A 22264-nucleotide genomic window follows, 5' to 3' on the forward strand; every position below is an offset into this window, starting at 1 on the left:
AATTGGGATGTTATCGAGATGTTCGCAACACTGGTTCATACATCAAGTGAGATGATTTATCTTTGAAGTCTTATTGGTTGTATGACTTAAAGAGGACAAGCTTGCTGATGTCCTGCAGTTCCAGCACCTGTAAATAATGAAAATCTGCAGAAAACACACATTTGGAATTATGAATCGTATTTTGAAAAATAAATGTTCAATGCTCTAGAGTCCAAAAATTATATGGAAAATAGTGTAAAAATCACATGTGCAAACTCCAAACACCACAGGTGATGGATTATTCCATAAAATAACAAAGGATAGATCATTTCCTTCTAATCTGCTATTTTAAAAAGGAAAAAATTATTTTACTTTTTTGTATTCTAAAAGATTGCATTTCCTTTTTTCCTAAAATTTTTGAGGCTGTGTTTCGATGCCATACCAGTTTCAGAAACCCATACCTGTTCTAAAGTTTCATGAAGCTTAGTTTAAAATACATGTAACTTTATTTGGAACATCTTCCCCTTACATTTGACATCAGTCTCATGATTATTTTCTTTTCTCTCGTTGCAGAGGGAACTGGTTGTGAAGTTGCTCCAAGAATCCTCCAGATCCCATGCTATAATCTGTGATAACCTAAAGAAGGTGTATTCGGGTCAGGATGGTAATTCTGAGAAGTATGCAGTTCGTGGTTTGTCACTTGCTGTACCACGAGGAGAGTGTTTTGGTATGCTCGGACCCAATGGTGCTGGTAAAACCACCTCTATAAATATGGTAAGGACATCTTAATTATTCTGTATTTTAAAACTTTTTGAATTTTCATGCCCCTTGTGCAATCTTTGATTGTCACACCAAAGTGATCTTTTCTGCATTCATTTTGTAAGGAGGTGTACTCTCAACATTTTTTTTTCTTCTAATTAGCATCTTGATCCAATGTTCACTATTTAATTGCATTTTTGATCTACTGGTATGTTTCAAAACTTGCATTGATTCATCTACTGCAAGTTATCACGGTTCCTCTAATGGTTTGTAATTCAACATTAATATTTTGTTATGGTCAATGAGTTGCAGTTTGCTCTCTTAAATTTAGGTGACCTTACCACTATTTGTTCTGAAGAGTTGACCAGAAATCTAGTGTTTAGAAAGTCATTGTAAACATTGTCTCAAAAAACTAGTTGACTAGGTGTTGAAGTTTCTAAGTTTACTTAATTTAGAAACCCTTCATGCACTTTTTCTGATTTATTCCTACCTACTTGTTAATTTTTTCTTTAACAAGTTATTTACAAAGTAAATACTGAAAATAAACACCAGTGCATGCTCAACATATTACATATCAGCAACTAAAAGAAACAAGAACAAACACACCACATGACACCATTATTTTTGGACCAATGTCCCCGGAAAAACCCAATTCGGGAAAACCGGTGCAGCTATCTGAGGGTTTTCTTAGTAAGCAATATCAAAGTACAATCTGGGTGCTCTAACTGGCCTACCCAACAAAGAATTTCCTTAGCAGCTATACCTCAGTTTGAGAGAAATCTCCTGATTGAAACCCGGAAAAACCCTTCTAGCAACTCCTCAGCACAAAACTGCTCCTGCAACCCCAGCGTCTGCCCAATCTGGACTGCGTCAGCCCTAGGAGGTCCCGTGTCAGCGTTTATTGTCTTGCGTCAGCCCCAAGAGGCCCTGCGTTAGCTTTGGGAGCCTCTATGTTAGCTACGATGGCCCCTCTGGTGCTCTGCGCAACACTTGGATGCTTCTGCATGGCCCTGCGTGAGCCTTTGCTGGCTCTGCGTCACCCTCCTTGGCTGCTGCGCTGCTTTCCAGACACAATCTCTACCTTCTCTGCTCCTGTGTACTCAATGCCCCTCAGCTGTTCTCTCGATCACTGATTCTATCTCTCTTAGCAAGCCCCACTCTAGAGAATAGAATGACTGATTATCTGGTGTATTCTCCAAGTGACCTTCAAGCCTCCTCTTACACTTTTCTTGTTGACATCTCAACGGTCGAGATTAAGTCCCTAATCAACGGCTAAGATTAGATCTGGCTTGATCCATGTCTTTTGGACCATTCTAAAACATATTCATATAAATACACATTAATATTCTATTTTCCCTAAGTTTAGACTTAGGGACTCCATTAAAAATATTAATTATTTTAATATCTCCTGATCTGTTTAGAATCTGCCCAAACCCTTTTTGGGTATTGGAGATCTCATGTTCCCCAACCTCTCCACCAAATTTCGTGGCTAGAGCACATCTGATGCTACCCCAAATCAACGCTTCCTCATAGCGAGGACTGTGCTCTAGCAATACTCCTCGCTGAGTATTACTCTAATTATCCGGTATCGGTACCTGTGCTGATGTTAGGCCTTCCTGCCCAACATCCTCTACACTGCTGCATCTTGTACTGCTGCCCATGGTTCTACCATTGTCACCACTGCATTTGTACGATAGCTCCCTCTGCATCCGTGCTGCTGCTGGTCCTTTCTCCCAGCACTGCATCCGCACTACACCTCCTCTCATCATGTTGCATCGTGCTGCCCAACTGCTGCACTGCAACTCAGTTACAAAGAAGTAAGCAACTGATCTCCTAATCTGACCTCCCTGTTGGGCTAGAGACACCCACTGATGCTGAAGCTCTCTCTGCCACTGACAAGTGCTCCCTCTCTGACCTCTGCGCTGCTGCAACAACTCCCTGCATCTCTCATCTTTGCACACCTCTCTGTGCCATCCTGTACTGGTGCAATACTCCTGTGCCTCTCGCACTACTCCAGCCTACTAGCCTTGCGCTGTCTCGGGACTCCTGCACTGTAGCTCCCTCTGCGGCTCCATTCGCATCCATCTCTACCCACATTTTCCAGTCTTGCTACTCCTCGTCGGGGCTCCCGTAGCAAGGTCTAATCCAAGAGGCTGGGTACCTTGAGGATCCTGCCCCTCATCGCCTGTAGTCTGCCTGACTACAACTTGATGTCTTCCCACTTCCGCTCAAGTGGTGAGTGTGCACTCACGGCACAGTCATCGTATGTCAAAACTTCTTTCTCTGCCCGTGCTGGTGCTGCCTTAGTCTCGGAAGACTCTCCCTTACTCTTCATCCTTGGGCACTAGGTCGCGTAATGACCCTTCTCCCCACAGTGGAAGCACTTGATCTTGGAGAGATCTTTCTTCTTCTGCTTCTGCTTTCCCTCAGATGCTAGGGCCACATCCTCCTCCTCCTGCTTGACCTTGATCCATATGCTGCTGCTACGTGTCTTTGACTGCTGTCTGATCTCTTCCCAGCAAAGAGCTGCCCACATCTCGTCCCAAGGTAGGAGAGTCCCTCTGCCCATGATGCTTTGGACAAACACTTCCCACTCTTCTGAGACAACATTCAGGGCTGTCCTCACCATAAGCTCCTAATCCGGTGTCGCTCCTATAGCAGTCAACTGATCTCGGATCTCATTCAGTCCTCCGAGGAAGGAGTCAATCGATTGACCCTTCTTCTTCTGATACGACCTCATCTGGTTCTCGAGCAACATTCTTCTCTACACAGAAGTATGCTGGTATAGGTTCTTGAGAGACTCCCACATTTCAACTGTCGTCTCCTTCTCGGCTATATGTGTCACCACATGATCCTTGACCTCGTCAAGGATAATGCATTTGGCCCTCGACATCGCTTCCTCGTACTTGTCGTTATCATTGAGGTCGACTGGGATAGCTATAATCTTCAAGGCGAAGTTCTTGACACGATTCCTGTCAAGCATTCACAAGATTTTGGCCTTCTAGACTGCGAAGTTCAATGCTTCGTCCAGTCTATCCTGATCTCTTACCCCGTGTAGTGCCATGACGCTCCTCTACTTCCCTCCTGGAAGTTTTTTGTTCGACTCCTCTGAGTCTCTACTTCCCGTTTGGAAGTTCTCTTCTGGACTCCCTCTGAGTCCTGATTTTCCTCCTAGAAATCCTTCTGCTGCTTGTCGAGATGGCCCCTACTCTGATCGTCTTGTGCAACTGCATTGCTGATCGGGTTCCTCGGCTAGAAACCCTCGGTAACAACTCCTCTGGCCCTGCTCTGTCAGGTACTGTTCTGACTACAGTACCTCACCAGTGCCACTCTGCAATATTCCTGCAGCCTTGTAGACCCCAACAATTGCCTCTCTGTGAACTGCGTTAGCCCCTCTCTGCCTCACGTTGCCTCTGCGTCACCCTAGATGGGTGATATGAAAATCACCCTGTGAGTGATTGTAGTTAAGAATTATTGAATGAAGGTATTACAAACTCATGTGCTGGTGTGTTTCTATGTTATTTAGGCAACGGATCGATCAGATTGCAAATACACAGACACTTGAAATGGAAAACAGCAGAGAAACACAGTAAGCAAATACAAGAACACAAGAAATTAATATGGAGTTCACCCTATCCTCCAGGGCTACATCTCCAGTCCAGCTCTTAGTGGTGGCCTTCTTTTATTGTGTCTTAAAGTAGAGAATTACAATGAAGGAGCTCAATGTGAGTCTCCTGAAACATAATTTGCTTGGCAGGGTGGTTCTTGGATGCCCCAAGCTACTAGAGTGCGCAAACTCTTTTCCTTACCAGCTCTTCGACCTCTTTGGTCTTTAATGGAAGGATCCCAGTGTGGTGCTCAGTCCTGACAGATCCTTTCAGGTATGGCTTGAATCTCTCAAGCTCTCTGGTGCTCGACCTTGCCTTTGGTCAGCTCGACCCTCTGTTTTCTTTTTGCTTCACTGTCTTTTCTTCTGTCTTCTTTCCTTTCTTCTCTTTCTCCATCTTCTGTTTTCCGGTGTCTTTTGCTTTGTCTGTTCATGGCTTTAAAGCCATTCGAGCTCATGGCTGTTCGATTCCCCTTCCACTTCCGTTGGCTTGCCTGCTGCAGCTTCGCTTGGAGTTCCCTGTCTCGGTGTCATCATTAGGCTCACAGGGAGCGGCCACTTGTCCTCTGCAAACTGCGCCAACTTGCTTTATTGGTTTGGTTTTTTCAGTTACGTTGTGGGATGAGTCATCTGCCACCTTGGCGGTCAAATCGGACGTCAAATGCTTATATATCGCGGCTTAATCCCCTGTCAATTCCGGCTTTCCCATTGGGCACGATCTCAGCTGTTAGATCTGGAGCCCCCAGATCCGATGCCATTCGCTCATTTCGCGCGGTTGACTTGCTCGACTATTAGTGCATGATGAGCAATGGTTTTCTCTCTCCTCCGCTTGCCACGCCTCGGGCGCTGAGTGGAATCACTCTTTTTTCGCCAAAACTGCTTACCGCCCAAGGGTGCCCCCGATAAATACTGCCGATTTTCGGAGCGCGGGTCCCACCTTAGCCTTTAGCCTTTTTCCCCATGATTTTCCTGGCTCTTATGCGACGGAGCGCTCGGGGCCTTTCCTTCTCGAGGGGTTTTGCCCAGCGACGCGTGATAATTGCGCATCAAAAAATGCCTCGTTTTCCTAGTCTGGGCTTCCCAAGGGCTAGTTTCACCTCCTGCGTAGTCTCCATGGGCCTCAGTCAGTGCGCTTTGATCGAGGTCCTCGTCGTTCCACGTTGGCTGCTAACTGTCACTGTTAGTGATGTTTCTGATCGCTGCTCTTAATTCTTTGAAGCCTGTCCTGACCTGATACAGTCATGGTTCTCTGATAGCTCTTTTCGGATCCAATTCGGATCACGGCCTTCCCACTGAAAAAGCTTTTGGATCACCAAAAGTTGGTTTTCAAGCATCAACTAAGTGAGGGTACTGTTGTCTCACTTGCCCAATCTCAATCCGTTTTGCATTGCTCGGCTTTGAACTCTTGAGCCCTACTCTGAGGTACTCAACATCTCCTTTGCATGTTGTCCTCACCTTCCTGTCCAACACTGTGTCTTCTTGCAATTCATTAAGATATTCAGGTAGTAGGTCATCAATAGAAGGCAACTGACTTTGCTCTTCAGGATCCTCAATTAGTGAGGGTTCAAACAATTTCGAGCAATCTGCATGTATGACTGAGTAGATGTGCATGTAAGCTAGTAGATCAAGGCGAAAAGCATTCTCACCAATCTTCTCAAGTATTTTGAAAGGTCCATACCTAATAGGCTTTAGCTTTTTACCTTCACCTTGCATCCTGTCCTTGCTGATATACAGCCAGACCTGGTCACCAACTTGGAAACTATGCTCCATTCGATGCTTGTCATGCCTAGCCTTGTATTTGGCTTGGCTCTTTTCCAGTTGTTCCTGTACTGCTTGGTGGATCTCCTGGATTTGTTCAATGAACCTAGTTGTCTTGTCCACATCACTGTGTCCCTCAACTGTGGTATCTTTACCAAAGACAAAATCCAAAGGAGACCTTGGTGTGAAACCAAAACAGATCTCAAAAGGAGATCTCTGTGTAGAAGAATGTTTTGCTCTGTTGTAAGCATGCTGCACATAACACAAGTGTTCATCCCAAAGCTTAGGATGTTTGCTGTTGTTAGTGTCAGTCTTTCCAGCCTTCCTCTAGTGATCAAACGTGCTCTTACAAAGTGATTTTGAAGTGTCAAGGTCAAATTTTGTCATTTCAAAGAGTCTTCAAGCAAAATTTGGTCACTAGGCATTAGGTCTAGGGTTTTCTTTCACTCCTTTCAAAATTGCCCAAATGTCAGTCTATTTCACTATTCAGCTGAGTCTATCATCATTCATAGGGTTATTATCATCATGTCAAGTTCCATTGGGTCATTCTACACCTTGTTCATGCTTCAGTTGCGCATAGGCAAGGTTCATTTCCCTCTCCTAGGGTTTTGAAGGTAATTTCTCTTGGACGGTCAAATCATCGGCAAAACTTGTATCCTGATGTTCATACACCTTCCCCTATCCTTAAAGTACCTTATCAAATGCTTCCCATCACTGAGATCCCCCAAATTCCTCATTTTTTGCACAAACCCTAGTTTCTTGCCACAACTTGGCAATTTTCTAGGCTAGGCCTGTGTTTTGCCCTTTTGGACCCCTTCCCCTCGCTCGATCTCTGAGATTCCACTTTCCCCTGCTTCCTAACATCCCTCCCAACTCCCAAAAATTTCCTTAAGAATTTACAAGCCCCTCATCCCCTTCATTGCACTTCATTTCCACAAAGTTCCTTGTTTCACACATCGGGATAAGTTTCACTTAAAAGATGTTTCAGAGCAATCAAAGATGAATTTTGGAAAACTGAGAGAGGTTTTTGTCCACAACATGCCAAAGAAGAAAAACCTCCTTCACTTTTTACACAGGTGTCATGGTTTTAGAGAAATGTCAAAAATATCGTTGCCTCAGGAGAATCGAATGCACCTCTGAAGTGACCTTGGGAAAATCAAGTTTTCTCCTAGCTTGGTTGGCCAAATGACTTTCTTGATGAGTTAAATGATAACTAGACACAAAGAGCTTTCCAATGAGCTATCATGAGCTCAATTTGGAGTTGAGGAAGGCATTCAAAAGTTGACTGCAACAACACTCTGTCTTGAGGCAGCCTCATTTGGCACATTTTGACCAGTCTTGGAGATTTGATTTTTGACAGGGCAAATGAACTCCAAATTGAAAAATTCCAATTGTGTTGGAAAGTAGACTCAAATACCTTTCCAACGAGCTATCCTGCGCCCAATTTGGACACCGGGAAGGCCTCCAAAAAGCATCTGAAAGTCGCGCTACGCGTCAGGGGTGCGCTATGCGTCAGGGAGCCCTTCTCAGTGTTATTTTGCACGTGCGCTACGCGTCAGAGGGGCGCTACGCGTTGGGCAAGGTGCGCTACGCGTTGGGTTTTTCGCCCAGTGACTTGCCAGCAAGCTCTCAAATTCTCTCTTAACTCAAGAAAAATACAAGTAAGCTTCTTTTCCATGGCTAGTTTCAGTTTTCCAAGATGAATGTGAAAGAAATATGATAAAGATGCCATGAAAATTTCCGCCACATGAAGAATCATTATTGGGCCCGCATGCATGTGTGCAAAGCGAAAATGAAGGTACTCAAAGCACGCTTGGCCAAGGCACTAAAACGGAGGAAAAGGCCCGATCCACTTCAGATTTTGGTTGAAGCCACCTTGAAGGAGCATAGTGCTCAATGATACACCTCCAGCTCAAAATTCAGGAAATTTGGAGCAATTTTGGTCAATTTTGAATTTTTTTGCTAAAAACAGGTTTTTGCCCTCAACGCGTAGCGCGCCGCGTGCTACCCTTAAGTTGGGGAGGTCCATTTCACGAAAACTCAGCATTTTTGGATTTGTCATGACAAAATACACTTGCTCAACCACTGCCAAGACATTTCATTGAGGTTTGGGCCCTCAAAAGGTCAAAAAACAAGCAAAAAATGACCTTCTACCACTTTTTGGACACACAGGAAGTAGCCTTGGGAGATTGCATTTTTGGAGCGGCAAATGGCCACCAAATTGAGAAATTCCACTTGGGTTGGAGAGTAGACATCCAGACCTTTCCAACAAGCCCACTTGTGCCTCATTTGGATGCCGGGAAGTGCCCCAAAAGTGGGCTGAAAGGCGCGCTACGCGTTGAGAAATGGCGCGCTACCCGTCAGGGAACTTTGCCAGTTTTGCACCTTCAGCTCAGGAAAACGCAGCATTTGACCAGTTTTGACTTTTTGGTGGGATTTTTCATCCTCCTTGATGTAATTGATGTAATTTTATGTTGACATGACACTTTTTTACCTATTCTAGAAGATTCATTCATAAAATGGCAAAAAATTAATGAATGAATTGGTTTCCTAGCTTATAGAGGCAAGTTGTTTTGATTGCCTAGATTTTAGTGCTCAGTTTAGAATTGGTTGCAACAGCTCCTAGGATGATGAGCTCGACCCCTAGAGGCAAGGGAATGTGTTAGCTTGCCTATATTATGTATTTTCTCAATCATTTTCAGAGGTTGGAGGGGTTGGACTCTTGAGGGATAAGCTTAGACTGTTTTATACTTTGTATCTCTGCAATTTTGGCAAAGGAAAGACCAGGGTTTTGCAGCACTATTTTGGATTCCTGTGGTTATTTGTGTTGATGGTGTGCTTCTCTCATGTACTTGTAAGTGTGTTATGTGTATCATTTTCCTACTTCTCTTTTCTGCACATTAAGTAAATGAAGTGTTAAGGTAGAATTCATAATTTATATGCTCTGCCTTTAAGTTTGCTTAATATCTATGTTTTCCTCTGTCTAAAGAGAACTCTCGAAAGTTTCTTGCTCTCTTTAGCTCCTCACCGGGCATTTCTATCCATTCACTTAATTCAAAGGCATCAAGACAATCTCCTACCTTGCCCCAAAAAGACCTCTGCAAAAACTGTGTCTCATCCCCGCACCCAAAATTGCTGTGCTCAGTTTTCCACCAAAACTTAAAAAATTTAAAATCAAACTTTCCCTATTAGTTTACTAGCCTAAAATCAGTGTTCTTTATTGGTCATCTACACCCTTTGAAGACCTTTTGCCGAGATAGACCCGGAGAGAGCCCTCTCCTGCCCCGTAGGGCTAGCTACGAGGCTAAGTGGTTTGATGTTGCCTTGGATTTTGTCTTTTTCAGCCTGAGGCCAAATTCAAGCGCTAACAGCTGCAATATCCTCTGAGTAATTGGATCATTGTCCTGTTAACTACTTCTGTCTGGCCATCAGTTTGTGGATGAAAAGCTGTGCTTTTCTTTAGTTTGGTGTCCATCAGTTCCCACAGACTTGACCAAAACTTCTCCACAAATTGGGTGTCTCGATTAGTTACAATAGAAGTGCGTAATCCAAAATGAACCCATACATGTTCAAAGAACAGTTTTGCAGTTTGTTCAGCTGTAATTTGTTTGTTACAAGGTATCGAAATACACATTTTGCTGAACCTATCCACAACAACATATAGATAATCATGACCTTTTCTAGATTTAGGCAGTCCTCCAACAAAATCCATGGAAACATTTTCCCAAGGGTGAGAAGGTACTGGTAATGGAGTGTACAAGCCTAGTTTTCTGTTGCTGGGCTTTCTTTGAGCACACATAGTACACCCTCTTACATATCTAGAAACCGTCTCATTCATTTTTGGCCAATAACAAAATCTTTGCAGTTGTGCAACTGTTTTACTTACCCCAAAGTGACCTGATATCAGAGAAGTGTGTGCTTCTCTAATTATCCTTACTCTCTCAGTTTGTGGAATGCAGAGTTTCCCACAATGGTATAAGAGTTGGCCCTTCACATGGTAATCCAATTATTCTACCCGTTTGCTTTGACTCAAAGTTGCATATACATCTTTAAAGTCTATATTTTGAGCATATTGTTCAATGTAGCTTTCATGTAGCACAGAATTATGCTCAAGTATAGTAGATGCATTTATAATGGGTCTAGATAACATGTCTGCAACTTTATTATGTATGCCCTTTTTATATCTGATGACTAAATGAAACTTTTGTAGAAAACCCATCCATCTGTAGTGTCTTGATTGCTGCAACTTAGTTTGGGAGTGTAGATATTGAAGTGGTTGATGATCAGTATGTATTACTGTCTCTTTGCCCATTAAGTAATGTTTCCACTTTTTCACACTTTGAACTAATGCATACAATTCTTTATCATATGTAGGATAGTAAACTACTGCAGGATTAAAATTCTTAGAATGATAACATATGGGTTTACCGTGCTATGTCAACACTGCTCCCATGGCATAGTCATTGGCATCTGTTTGGATCTCAAATGGTCTTTGCAGATCAGGCAGTGCTAGTACAGGTGCTGTACTAATCTTTTCTTTCAAGGTGTCGAAGGCTTTCTGATGTTTGCCTCCCCACTGAAACACCTTGTTCAATCCTGTTAAAGCATGTAAGGGAGCTACAATTGAGGAAAAGTTAGAAATGAACTTCCTCCAATACTGTGCTGCTCCTAAGAAACTTCTCACTTCTGTAACAGACTTGGGTTTAGGCCAGTTTATAATGACTGCCACTTTGGAGGGATCTATTTTCAATTCACCACCCCCTACTATATGACCCAAATAATTCAGAGAGATTTTGCCAAATTCACATTTGGAGAGTTTAACATGAAGTTTTTCTTTTTTCAAAACATCTAATGTCTGCTTAACATGCTTTAAGTGTTCTTCCCATGTTTTGCTAAAAATCAGAATGTCATCCAGATACACAATAACAAAATCATCAATAAAAGGTCTGAGTACATCATTCATTAATCTCATGAAAGTAGCAGGAGCATTAGTTAAGCCAAAAGGCATAACCAGCCACTCATACAATCCCTGCTTTGTTTTGAAAGCAGTCTTCCATGCATCTTGTTCTGCAACTCCGACCTGATGGTATCCACTGTGCAAGTCTAGCTTGGTGAAATAAACAACTTTCTTCAATTGATCTAAAAGATCATCTATGCAAGGAAGGGGATAACGATTTTTGATTGTTATCTTATTCAGTGCTCGGTAATCAATGCACATTCTCCACGAGCCATCTTTCTTTCTCACCAAAACGATTGTTGATCCACATGGTGATGTGCTAGGCCTGATGAACCCCTTCTCGAGCAACTCCTGCACCTGCTTCTTGATTTCAGTGTTCTCTAAAGCAGACAACCTTTTATACCTGTGGCTGCAATAGTTGTTTCATCTCTTGAGTCTGACCCCAAATCTTTCTAAATAGCTGCAACAGTCTTCTTCTTCTTGCCCTCGAACTTCTTAGGCCCCAGCTCTAGATGCAGAATCCAACAATGCTCATCATCATGCCCATCCTTTTTACAGTGAGTGCATGAAGCTTTGATTTTCTGTGCAGTGTTAACCTTCCTTGCTTTCCACTTCTGCTTTATTTTCTCCTTGCTCTTGCTTGCAGTGGGTTGGGAGGGTCCCCCAACTTCTGGATTTCCATTCTTTCCTCTAGCTTCTAGATGAGTAGCTTGTACAGATACCTCATCTATACTAGTGGGATTAAGCATGAGGATGGTATGCCTCATGTAGCTGTGTAGACTACCAATGTACTTCAACAGAGTCTCTGGTGAGACTAATGAGATTCCTAGAATCAATTCTCTCCTAAATTCTTGAGTGTACCCTTGCACACTTTGCCCTTTCAATTGCCGAAGAGTTTGCCAACTCATCATGGCTTGTTGCATGTAGGCCAATGGATAGAACTGCTTTTTGATTGCAGAAACAAATTCACTCCAGACAGAGATGGTCTTACCATGTCTTTTCATGTCAGCTTGGGTTTTGCCTTCCCACCAAACCAAGGCAGTGCCTCCTAGGCGTAGGCTTGCCAGCTGAATCTTGCTCTTGTCTGAGTCGATGTTCTGTACTCTGCAATAAACATCAATTTGTCTAATACAATTGTCTAACCTTTCAACATTTAATTCTCCATCATATATAGGCAAATCAAATTGAACATCTAGCGTGATTAAAGATGCCTTCTTGTTATGCACAGGGCTATTAGGAGGGGTGAGAAAGTTTTCCTCTTTCCCTTTTCCTTTGGAGTGGTCATGGAAGTGAGACTTATCTTCTTCTTTGTCTTGTTTAGAACTTGATGAATCTTCATCCTTATGCTTTCTAAAGTCCCTATACATTTCTTCTACCATGGATTTTATGGCTAGGAAACTTTCTATGAATTGAGGGTTTGGCCCCACAGAACCTTCCTCTGACATTGTCTTCCGATGATAGACTCTCCCAATTTCAAGATCAGTTTCGACCAAATCTCCTTCTCCTAATTTGAGCTTTGATCTAGTGAGCATTCAACAGCTAAACCAACACAAGCTTGTCTAACCTTACAACCTAAAGCTTTGATACCACTTGATTTGAAAATCACCTTGTGAGTGATCTCAGTTAAGAATTATTGAATGAAGGTATTACAGGCTCATGTGCTGGTGTGTGTCTATGTTATTTAGGCAACGGATCGATCAGATTGCAAATACACAGACACTTGAAAAGGAAAACAACAGAGAAACACAGTAAGCAAATACAAGAACTCAAGAAATTAATAAGGACTTCACCCTATCCTCCACGGCCACATCTCCGGTCCAGCGCTCAATGGTGGCCTTCTTTTATTGTGTCTTAAAGCAGAGAATTACAATGAAGGAGCTCAATGTGAGTCTCCTGAAATAGAATTTGCTTGGCAGGGTGGTTCTTGGATACCCCAAGCCACTAGAGTGCATAGACTCTTTTCCTTACCAGCTCTTCGACCTCTTTGGTCTTTAATGGAAGGAGCCCAGTGTGGTGCTCAGTCTTGATAGATCCTCTCAGGGATGGCTTGAATCTCTCAAGCTCTTTGGTGCTCGACGCTGCCTTTGGTCAGCTCGACCCTCTGTCTTCTTTCAGCTTTCTTTTTGCTTCACTGTCTTTTCTTATGTATTCTTTCCTTTCTTCTCTTTCTCCGTCTTCTCTCTTCCACTGTCTACTTTGTCTGTTCATGGCTTTAAAGCCATTCGAGCTCATGGCTGTTCGATTCCCCTTCCACTTCCGTCGGATCGCCTACTGCAGCTTCGCTTGGAGTTCCCTGTCTCGGTGTCATCATCAGGCTCACAGGGAGTGGCCACTTGTCCTCCTGCAAACTGCGCCAGCTTGCTTCGTCGGTTCGGTTTTTCAGTTATGTCGTGGAATGAGTCATCTGCCACCTTGGCGGTCAAATCGGACATCAAATTCTTATAGATCGCTGCTTAATCCCCTGTCAATTCCAGCTTTTCCATCGGGCGCGGTCTCAGCCGTTAGATCTGGAGCCCCCAGATTCGATGCCATTCGCTCATTTCACGCGGTTGACTTGCTCGACTGTTAGCGCGCGATGAGCGGCGGTTTTCTTTCTCCTCCACTTGCCACGCGTAGAGTGTTGAGTGGAATCGCTCCTTTTTCGCCGAAACTGCTTACTGCCCAAGGGTGCCCCCGATAAATATCGTTGGTTTTCAGAGTGCGGGTCCCGCCTTAGCCTTTAGCCTTTTTCCCCACGGTTTTCTAGTCCCTCATGCGACCGAGCACTCGGGGCCTCTCCTTCTCGAGGGGATTTGCCCAGCGATGCGTGATAATCGCACATTAAAAACTGCCTCCTTTTCCTAGTCCGGGCTTCCTAGGGGCTAATTTCGCCTCCTGCGTAGTCTCCATGGGCATCGGTCAGTGCGCTTTGACCAAGGTCCTCGTCATTCCATGCTGGCTGCTAACTGCCACTATTTAGAGGTGATTCTGATCGCTGCTCTTAATTTGTTGAAGCCTGTCCCGACTTGATACAGTCATGGTTCTCTGATAACTCTTCTTGGATCCAATTCGGATCAATGAGTCTGCATCAGCCTTGGGATGCCTTGCGTTAGCCCTCTGGCCCTCTACGTCAGCAACAGTGGCCTCTTGGAGGCTCTGCGCAGTTCCCGACTTCTTCTGCGTGGCTCTGGCTGGCTCTGTGTCACACTTCCTTTGCTTCTGCGCTGCTAGAAACAACGTATATCACCTCGAGACAACTATTTTTTGCTGCTATTGCTCCGTTCGGTTGATGTCTTTTAGTCCTCTGATCTGCAATCATCCTCTGTTACCATGTTGAAGTTTCTAAATTTACTTAATTTAGAAACCCTTCATCACTTTTTTATTAGAATAATGCTATTTTAATGTTTAATGCTCATTCGGATAAGATCATTTGTGATCTTATTAGCAGTTTCTTAGAAGAAACTCGTTGTTTCTATTTTCTAGTAGAAACTTGCTGTTTCTATTTCTGTAAATACATCTGTATTATTTATTGAGCTTTACTGCTCATTGTAAATCAATTTAATTCATTCATTGATTATGGTATTAGAGCTCGGGTATTATTTTCGAAATAATTTTTCACTGTTTGAAAAATTTTGCTTCATTTCGAAATAGCTCTTTAGGAGTCTGATTTTTTTTTTTTATGGGCGTCATAATTTCTGAGCCGCAGTCTTTCTGAGGGCTTTTTCATACCAGAGTTGTCCGTGTAGTGTTGGGTCGGATTTGGTCTGATTTCGGGTTACAGCGGGTGTAGATTTCTACGTTGCAAGGCATTCTCACCATCCGAAAAACAAAGCGTCACCAATATCCACACTCTGCAAGTCGATCATAGCATTCTGTCCTCCGATTCTGCTCCCCTCCGTTCCTGCGAGATAGCTGCAACCAGTCAATGCAAGCACGTCCAATGCTCAAGAATCCGTCTATGCTACTGTGGCTGGTTGTGGAACACCAGGCATTGAGAAGTGGCGGGCATGGGAGCTTTGTAGTCAGAACCCACACTCAAATATCCAGCGACCGGGGATCGGTTTTCGTATTTGAGACGCCAGAACGTCACTCGATCCTGTCCTCCCATCGATCCCTGGAGTGACTCTTGAGAAGAGCTTTTGGTTCCAGAATTCAAGAAAGGGAAAAAGACCGAGCATTCCAGTAATTCAAGCAAGCGACAAGGTTCGTGTTTTACCCTTCAATCGTCAACGAATTCCTTGCTGTTCGTCGTTCTCGAAGTTGCGTTACTTCGCTGGTTCTCGAAGTTGTCTAGTTTCTAGTCAACCAAATCCTGTGGCTACCTCGAGTGCTTGAGAAATGCCAGGTTACGCCTCGGTTACGCCATTGTCGAGCGTCGTAGCACAGGTTCTGCGCTCATTGTCGTAGCACAGGGTCTGCGCTTAGCGTCGTAGCATAGGTTTTGACGCCCGACACAGTCAGCACATTTTTTTTACGCTCCACTAGTTCCGTGACAGTCAGCAATTTTTTTTTTACGTGACAGTCATCACTCTTCGGCGGTTGATTCAGCATTTTCTGGTCCCGGTGTTAAAGCAGAGTTGTACGTGTTCCGGTGTTAAGCGAAGGTTTTGTTCCGTGGGCAGCTTGTGGGTTATTTCAGTGTATTTTGAATTCAAACGAAATTGAAATTCTAATTTTGGTGGCTCGTTTTTCGACCAAGGTATTCTATTTTTTTGTTGCAAAATGTTTTCGGTTACAAATTTGATGTGTTTTTTGTGATATCTCAACTGGGTAGTCATCAAAATTTTTTGGGTGCATCGTTTTCTGTACCTCGATTTTCGAGTCAGCGGATTTTAATTTTGTTTCCAGCACCTGTCAGATTTTGTCCGATCAGCCGGCATCTGCATTGAAATCCGTCCCAAACTCCTTTGTTGTTTTCGTGTCTTGGGAAACGTGTAGATGGCCTCACTAACAAATCTGATGTTGGAAGGCAGTCAGCGCTTTAATGGCACCATTTATAACATCTAGAAACAAAGAATGTTGACCATTTTTGAATATAGGCGTCTTGACCAGCTTGTTTTGGGCAAAGAGCTTAGAGTTGGTACAACGGGTACTGATAAAGATAAGTTTGATGATTGAAATCGAGAGGCTGTTATGCTCCTCAAACTCTCTGTGACTGATGATCAGTTACCGCAGTTTCCTTCCAGCAAGACAGCTGCCGAAATTTGACGACATTTGAAGGAATTGCACGAGACATCTGACAAGAGTAGAGTTTTTTTCTCAAGAATCATTTGTTCTCCATCATGATGGAAGAACATATGTCTTTACATGAACATCTTAACAAGATTAAAGACATTCGAGATCAGTTCGAAGCCATTGGTCGGACCATGGAGGAAGAAGATATGGTAGTCATCACTCTGAAAAATCTACCAAAACGTTATGAGCACTTCATAGAAACACTCAACATTACCTCCACTAATGTTGATCTGAAGTTTCCAGAGTTATGTACCAAACTCATTGAGCAGGATCGTTGGAAACAACAGTTTGGTAGTAGTGCTTCATCAACCTCCTCAGAAAATGCTTTTGCTGCCAAATATCAGTCCTCTCAGTCCTTTCAGTAGAAAGGTTCTTCTCAGCCTTCTGATCCCACTAAGAAGAAAAAAGTGCAGTGTAATTACTGTCACAAGTTTGGCCACATGAAGAAAGATTGCCGATAGAGGATTGCTTCTAAATAGAAGAAGCAGGGTGGGTCTTATCAGCTAGCGAATGTTGTAGAACATTCTGAGCAGAAGGAATCTGCTTTTTACGCCTTTATGGCTAAGAGGTCCTCAGATCATGCCCTGTCTTCTGCCTGGTACGTTGATTCTAGTGCATCACGTCATCTTTCTCACAAGTGTGACTGGTTTATTGACTTCTCACCTTTCAGTGATTCCGTGGTATTCGGCGGAGGTGAAGAGTACACAGTGGTTGGCAGAGGTACAGTTCAGAGCCAATTTGTTGGGCGCACACTCATCTTCTTGAATGTGTACTATGTTCCTGGTATGGAAATTAATTTGCTGTCTGTCAGCCAAATTATGAGGAACTCTCCTTAGCGTGATGTAGTGTTCAGTGCGCATAAGTGCTCCATTATTGACAGGGAGACTCGTCTTATGATTGCTGTTGGCCTAGAGGATCGTGGTCTATACAGGCTTCTTGACACTAGTGATTCTTCGGAAGTGGCTTTAGCAGCTCATGTTTCTCCCATCAGCACTCTGTGGCATCAACGATATGGGCATCTAAACATTTAGTATCTCTCTTAGCTCTCTCAGGAGGGACTTGTGTCAGGGTTACCTGATATTCAGACTCAGCAATTGGGAGTGTGCGGCGCCTGTCGAGCTGGCAAGCAACATCGGTCTTCATTCAAGGATGGAGAATCTTGGCGTGCATCTAAGGTACTCCAGTTAATTCATGCTGATATTTGTGGTCCTATGAATACATCTTCAGTTACTGGTTGCAAATATTTTTTTCTTATTGTAGATGATTTCAGTGGAAAGATGTGGGTGTATTTTCTAAAAAATAAATCTGATATATTTAGTATTTTTCAGAAGTTTAAGTCCTTAGTTGAAAAAGAGTCTGGCTGTAATATCATAACTCTTAGGACAAATAACGGGGGGGGAATTTTGTTCTTCTGCTTTCTCCAACTTCTATGATACCCATGGCATCAAACGCCAGTTAACCACACCCTACACCCCTCAACAGAACAGTGTTGTCAAACGTCGCAACTGTACGGTTGTTGAAATGGCTCATTCCATGTTACAACATAGGAGTGTTCCGAACAAATTTTGGGTTGAAGCAGTATTTACTGCTCTTTATCTTCTTAACCGATCACCTACTCAAGTTGTTAAGGGGAAGACTCCATAAGAGGTTTGGTTTGGCCGTAAGCCTAACATCAACCAGCGCAAAGTGTTTGGCTCAGTTGCATATGTTTGGATTCGAGCTGCTAAGCGCTTTAAGTTGGATTCCAAAAGCCAGAAACTCATGATGACAACGTACAGTGATCACCACAAGGCCTATAGGCTGATAGATATATACATTGGTCGTCTTAGCTTCAGTCAGGGTGTAGTATTTGATGAAGACATAGGGTTCTTTCAGTCTCCTCCTTCTGAGCAGTGCTTTGAGGATCAATGTCACAGTGTTCTTCTTCCATTAGGTCCACCTGATGGGAGGGATGATGCAGCATCAGTATTTGATGATGCACTACCTGAGCTTCCTCCGGAAAATAATCCTCCTCTTGCTGCTCCTGTTGTTCCTGAGCCTCCTCTACCTACTCCTGATATTGGTTCTTCTACTCTCCGACCTAAACGGTGGGCTAAAACTATTGGTGATCTCCGGGATAATGAGCTTCTTTAAGGTAGAACTTCCAGAAATAAGAGCAAACAACAACCTACAATCAATTTTTCTCTTATGGCTAACCTACACAGTGTTTTTGAGCATCAAAGCTATTTAGAGGCTAAGGGTATACCTGAGTTGGAACAGGCTATGGAAGCTGAATTCCAGAGTCTTCAGAAAAATCACACTTGGACCCTTTTTGATCTTCCTACAGGTAAGAAGTCGATTAACTGCAAATGGGTGTATAAAGTGAAATACAAAGTTGACGGAACCCTAGACAAGTATAATGCTCGCCTTGTTGCTCGAGGGTTCTCACAGAAGGAAGGCATAAACTATGCGAAGACCTTTGCTCTTGCAGCCAAGATGAGTACCATATGGCTTGTCCTTGCCTTAGCAGCTCAGTTCAGTTGGAAAGTCCATCAGATGGATGTAAAGAGTGCTTTTCTGAATGGTGACTTACAGGAAGAAGTCTACACGACGCAACCTCCAAGATTCAAGATTGCCGGTCAAGAACAGAAAGTTTGTAGATTAGTCAAAGTACTCTATGGTCTGAAACAAGCTCCTCGGGCTCGGTACATGAAAATTGATCAGCACCTAACAAATCATGGCTTTCAGTGGAGTCCATCTGATGCAAACTTGTATATCAAGCATACTGGTGATGATATTCTGTTTGTGGTTGTCTATGTGGATGACCTTATCATTACTGGTAGTTCAGCGCATTTGATCCATGGGATCAAACAGGATTTGTGCAGCACTTTTGGTATGACAGATTTGGGACTTCTTCATTACTGTTTGGGGGTTGAAGTCTCGCAGACTGAGAACAACATCTTTCTCTCTCAGTCCAAGTATGCCAGAAATCTTGTGGACAGGTTCAGAATGCAGGATTGCAAACCTGCCACAACTCCTATGGAACCGGGGCTCAAACTTTCAGCTCAGTCATCCTCACCACTTGTGGATGAAACTTTATTCAGGCAATTAGTGGGAAGCCTCATCTACCTTACTGCCACTAGACCTGACATCAGTTTTGTAGTGAGCTACATTTCATGCTTCATGTCAGCTCCTAAGGTTGATCATTGGATAGAAGCAAAGCGTGTGTTGCGTTATGTGCGTGGCACTCCTAATTATGGACTTCTGTACACTCAGAGTTCCGATCCTACACTCAGTGGTTATACAGATTCTGACTAGGCCGGTTCGGTTGATGACCATAAATCTACAACTGGGTATGTGTTTAGTCTGGGATCCGGTGCTGTCACCTGGACTAGTAAGAAGCAGCAGGCAGTGGCTCTCTACTCGACAAAAGCAGAGTATCGGGGAGCAGTTAAGGCATCTTGTGAAGCAGTTTGGCTCCAGCGTATGCTTGCGAATATGCATGTTTCCCAGGCAAGTCCTTCTCCCTTATTCTGTGATAATCAGGGAGTGCTCAAACTTGCCAAGAATCCAGTCTTCCATGAACGAACAAAGCATGTGGAAACCCATTGTCACTATATTCGACAACTTGTTGAAGACAGATCTGTTCAGTTGCTGTATGTTCCCACAACGGAGCAGCTAGCAGACATCTTCACCAAGCCCCTTGGTCCTGATAAGTTTGTAAAATTTAGAGGGTCTATAGGTGTTGTAAATAGATTGAGCATTAAGGGAGGGTATTAGAATAATGCTATTTTATTGTTTAATGCTCATTCAGATAAGATTGTCTGTGATCTTATTAGCAGTTTCTTAGAAGAAACTTGTTGTTTCTATTTCTGTAAATACATCTGTATTATTTATTGAGCTTTATTGCTCATTGTAAATCAATTCAATTCATTCATTGATTATTTTTCTGATTTATTCCTACCTACTTGTTAATTTTTCTTTAACAAGTTATTTACAAAGTAAATACTGAAAATAAACACCAGTGCATGCTCAACGTATTACATATCAACAACTAAAAGAAACAAGAACAAGCACACCACACGACACCATTATTTTTGGACTAGTCCCCAGAAAAACGCAATGCGGGAAAACTAGTGCAACTATCTGAGGGTTTTCTTATTAAGCAATATCAAAGTACAATCTGGGTGCTGTAATTGGCCTACCCAACAGAGAATTTCCTTAGTAGCTATACCTCATAGTTTGAGAGAAATCTTTTGGCTGAAACCCCAGAAAACCCTTCTGGCAGCTCCTCAACACAAAACTGTTCCTGCAACCCCAACGTCTGCCCAATCTGGACTGCATCAACCCCTATTTGTCTCATGCTGGCCTTGCGTTAGCCTTTCTTAGCTTGCGTCAGCCCCAGGAGGCCCTGTGTCAGCTCTGGGAGCCTCTGCGTCAACTGCGTTGGTCCCTCTGGTGCTCTGCGCAACACTTGGCTGCTTTTGTGTGGCCCTGCGTGAGCCTTTGCTGGCTCTGCGTCACCCTGCTTGGTTGCTGCGCTGCTTTCTCGACACAATCTCTGCCTTCTCTGTTCCTCTGTACTTAATACCCCTCAGCTTCTCTCCCGATCACTGATTCTATCTCTCTTAGCAAACCCTGCTCTAAAGAATAGAATGACTAATCATCTGGTGTATTCTCCAAGTGACCCTCAAGCCTCCTCTTATACTTTTCCTGTTGACATCTCAATGGCCGAGATTAAGTCCCTAATCAATGACTAAGATTAGATCTGGCTTGATCTATGTCTTTTGGACCATTCTAACATAGATTCATATTAATACACATCAATATTTTATTTTCCCTAAGTTTAGACTTAGGGACTCCATTAAAAATATTAGGGACTCCATTAAAAATATTAGGGACTCCATTAAAAATATTAATTATTTTAATATCTCCTGATCTGTTTAGAATCTGCCCAAACCCTTTCTGGGTATTGGTGATCTCATGTGCCCCAACCTCTCCACTAAATTTCATGGCTAGAGTACATCCGATGCTACCCCAAATCAATACTTGGCATATTTTTATTCTGAAATTTCAAAAGTAATGTATCTCAGCCCATTGTCATTGTTTTCAGGTCATCTAAGGGCATTTGTTAATGATATCATTATAGCGTTTTCTTGCTTTCTTTCTCGTTCCCCCATGTCCCACTAGAATTCATTAAGCCATGCTTGTTTACATACATGCATATCCCTTACTTAGCCTTTTGCCTTTAGCCAAGAGTTTTTAGTGCTAGTACCTTACTCTACAGTTACTACTCGTAAGCTTGAACTCTAAGGCTAAAATACTACGGCTAGAGCTAGAGCTATTACCGAAAGCCTAACCACAAGTCCTACAGACGGATGCCTGTAACCTTGAAATACTAGTTAACTCTCGACAAATGCCCTTTTCCCTTTGCCTTGAACCTTGGCAAGTGCGGCTGAGGCTAATTTATTCAGGCAGGTTATTTATGTTGCTATTTCTCAGTAGTTTTTTATCTGGAAAATTAGGTCGGTTCAGCAGACTGTCTCCAGAATCCAGAGTCCTTTTGACATTCTAGAATACTGGACATGTAGGGTTTCTAGGTATGAATTATGAAACTTGGAAAATGTGAACAACAGAATTTCTCTCAATGTTCAGCCAAAATATTGTGGATGGATGCCTGTCCAAGTACAGTCTATATAGAAGTCGATTGATTCCTTAATTTCTCATGTGATTCAAATGAACTGGATCAATCTACACCCTTATATAAAGTATTATTTGGAGTTATGAAACAAAAATTTCATTTAAGGAAGTGCCACCGACACGTTAGGAGTTTGAATAATCATATTACAAGCCATGCATTGGGCAAGAAATTAAAATTGAAATTTGTATTAATGTCCAGTAGAGTCGAAAATAGGTAGAAGGGACTAGTGATTACAACCATCAAAAATAACCAAGCAAAAGAGGGTGCAAAAAGATAGAAGTACTTGTTGTCGCCTAAATCGTACACATGA

At 42.9% G+C, this 22264-nt stretch overlaps 1 protein-coding gene across 1 annotated transcript in view; it reads left to right on the top strand.

Moving 5' to 3' along the window:
* Window positions 1-22264, top strand: part of LOC149182191 (ABC transporter A family member 7-like) — a 299560-nt gene that overhangs the window by 200054 nt on the left and 77242 nt on the right. The window contains exon 12 of the mRNA XM_089416795.1: window positions 553-753. Coding sequence (XP_089272921.1) covers window positions 553-753 — 201 coding nt within the window. The remainder of the gene's footprint in view (window positions 1-552; window positions 754-22264) is intronic.

Source organism: Pinus tabuliformis, chromosome 3_2, assembly GCF_031772625.1.
Source record: "Pinus tabuliformis cultivar Carrire ecotype Pingquan chromosome 3_2, CPIR1, whole genome shotgun sequence".
NCBI lineage: Eukaryota > Viridiplantae > Streptophyta > Pinopsida > Pinales > Pinaceae > Pinus > Pinus tabuliformis.